Here is a 2,500-nt window from a genome sequence, read left to right as displayed (position 1 = left end):
GCCCCCGGGGTGATACAACTTCATCAATACATGCCAAGTATCTGAATTTTGATCATGTGACTGGAGGACACTGGGATGGTCATGAGAAGGCTGGCCAAAAGTCCTTTCTTTCAGTGCTGTTATAACTTTGGCTATTAAACAAATGGTCATACGTCGAGGACTACCATATTTTGGGGGGTATACGATGCATCTACCTTTTTGGGGGAGGAAAACAAGAAAAAAAAAATCTGCCTCTACCTCCCAGCAATTTGCCTCCTTGCAGCAAACAGCCCGTTTCAGCTTCAGCACAGCCTGATTATCACAAGCAGCTGATTGTCGGTTGGATCGGCCTCCTGACAATCAGCTGTTTCAGGCTGCAGGGATTGCCATAGCATAGCCTATTGCCACCTCCGTGCGCCCCGTTTTCAGCCTCCGCATCCCATTTTTGGCCTCAGCGTGCCCCATTTTCCGTCCATTCTGATCACCGCCACCCAGAACGGGTGGAAAATGGGGTGCACAGAGGCCAAAAATGGGGCGCGTGGAGGCTGAAAACAGGCCGTGTGGAGGCTGAAAACGGGATGCGGAGGCCAAAAATGGGACGTGCGGACATGGCAATAGGCAATGGCAATCCCTGCAGCCTGAAACAGCTGATGGTCAGGAGGCCGATCCAATCGACAATCAGCTGCTTGTGCTAATCAGGCTGTGATGAAGCTGAAACAGTCTGTTTGCTGCAAGGAGGCAAATTGCTGGGAGGCAGAGGCCAAAGGCTGGGGGCGGGGGGGGGGGTGGCTACATGCGGTGTATAAGACACACCCAAATTTTCACCCTCTTTTAGGGGGGAAAAAGTGTGCCTTATACTCCGAAAAATATGGTATCTGTGGTGGTAGAGCCAAGGTTTGGTTGCTTCCATTGGTGGAGGACGCTGGCCTCCCCTTAACTGAGAGCCATTTCAACCAACTACTTCAACCAGATCCTTGTTCATTGGTCCCCCATTTCTTCTACAGATCCTCTGTCCCATCACCTACTGTAGCATTGTCTACTGGATGACTGGGCAGCCTCCCGAAGCCATCCGCTTCCTGCTCTTCTCAGCGTTGGCCACCTGCACCGCCTTGGTGGCCCAATCTGTGGGTCTCTTAATCGGAGCAGCCTCCAGCTCCCCACAAGTGAGTCTATATAGCAACATGGCCCAGAGTGGTACAGGAGCCCCTCCTGATGGAGAGGGGACCTCAAATTGTCACCCCAAGTCTAACATGATCGTCCCTGAAAAGGAATTAAGGATCAAAAAAGAGGGAGCCGAGTTGTAAGATCTAATCAAGGTCCTTCTTTAAAAAATATTTTTTAAAGCGAGCGACTTCACACATATCACACACAGACATACACACAAACACACTCTTTTGAGTTAGAAGACCATGCCAAGGAGTTGTTGTGGCCCGCCGGTGGCAGAGTCAAACAATGAGGAGGTTGAGGAGGAACCTGGGCCAGTCCTGGGGGCTGGAGAAAGCTCGGACGAGGGCTCTGGGTCGGAGGGGGAGATAGACAGCAGTGAGGCAGAGGAACAGCTGGAGCCCGTTCTCAGTGTGCGCATGCGCAGAGCTGCCAGACAACAAGAACAACTCAGAAAGCAAGGTCGACTTGGAAGTAAAGCCACACCTTGGAGACGATTGACCCCTCCCATAGGAAACAAAAGAGGAGTGACCAGGAAGGGGGCTTTTGCAGGAAACAATTCGGTCGGTCGGTAGTTTCAAGAATGGAAAGTTCTCTTCGTGACTCTAAGAGACTCTGTGCCAAGTTTTGCCTTACTCTGCATTTGGAAACAAGTTACGTGGCAGCTTGCCAAGCGAGATAAGGTCTGTGTTGATAAATATTCCTCTGAAAGACTGCTTGGACAGGCCTTGCTGACTGCGAATGAAAGGAATTCACAGTCGTGTAAATAGAAGAGGTTTTGCCGGGGACCAATTCCTACGTCCTGCTTTTTAAGGGAGCCGAGGTGTCTTCTCACCTCTCAAAAGGCATTTGGGTCATTTCAGTCACGGAGACAGGCCCAAATCTGAAAATTTGTGGGGAGAGGAATAAATACGAACGCGCCAAGAGGTTCCGAATTTGCTATGGCTGGTCTTGGATTACAAAAATGAGCTTCCCTCACTATTTGTTCCTTAACGTTTTTCCGTAATCCTTCCAAGATCGTCTCTGTTTGGGTTGATGAAAAACACCCAGCTCCAAAACCAGGATCTTCCGAAGATGCAAAATTTTAAAAAAATGATGTAAGGGATGTAATCGTACAATTAATTAGACCAGGTGTCAGCAACCTGCAGCTCCGGAGCTGCATGCGGCTCTTTGGGCCCTCTGCTGTGGCTCCCTGTGGGGTGATCCCATCACTGGCTGGCCCCGCCCCTCTCCCTCCCCTCCCAGTCACTCCTTGCCTGGCCTGAGAAAGTAAGGGTGATGGCGGGGGATGGAGAAGCGGCCAGGGCAGAGACAGAGAGATACAGAGAGAGGGGTAGAGAGAGGGAGAGAGAGACAT

General features: G+C 50.8%; 1 protein-coding gene across 4 annotated transcripts in view; it reads left to right on the top strand.

The window, feature by feature from the left end:
* The window catches only part of ABCG4 (ATP binding cassette subfamily G member 4), a 41,906-nt gene that overhangs the window by 33,710 nt on the left and 5,696 nt on the right, over nt 1-2,500 (top strand). For all 4 annotated transcript variants that reach the window (XM_087875962.1, XM_087875961.1, XM_087875960.1 and 1 more), the window contains exon 13: nt 984-1,142. In XM_087875962.1, the coding sequence (XP_087732088.1) occupies nt 984-1,142 (159 nt within the window). The remainder of the gene's footprint in view (nt 1-983; nt 1,143-2,500) is intronic.

Source organism: Pantherophis guttatus, chromosome 9 (assembly GCF_059756535.1).
Source record: "Pantherophis guttatus breed Tessera chromosome 9, ASM5975653v1, whole genome shotgun sequence".
Classification (NCBI taxonomy): domain Eukaryota; kingdom Metazoa; phylum Chordata; class Lepidosauria; order Squamata; family Colubridae; genus Pantherophis; species Pantherophis guttatus.
The sequence above is the reverse complement of the archived record's forward strand: the minus strand, read 5'-3'. Positions and strand labels throughout refer to the sequence as shown.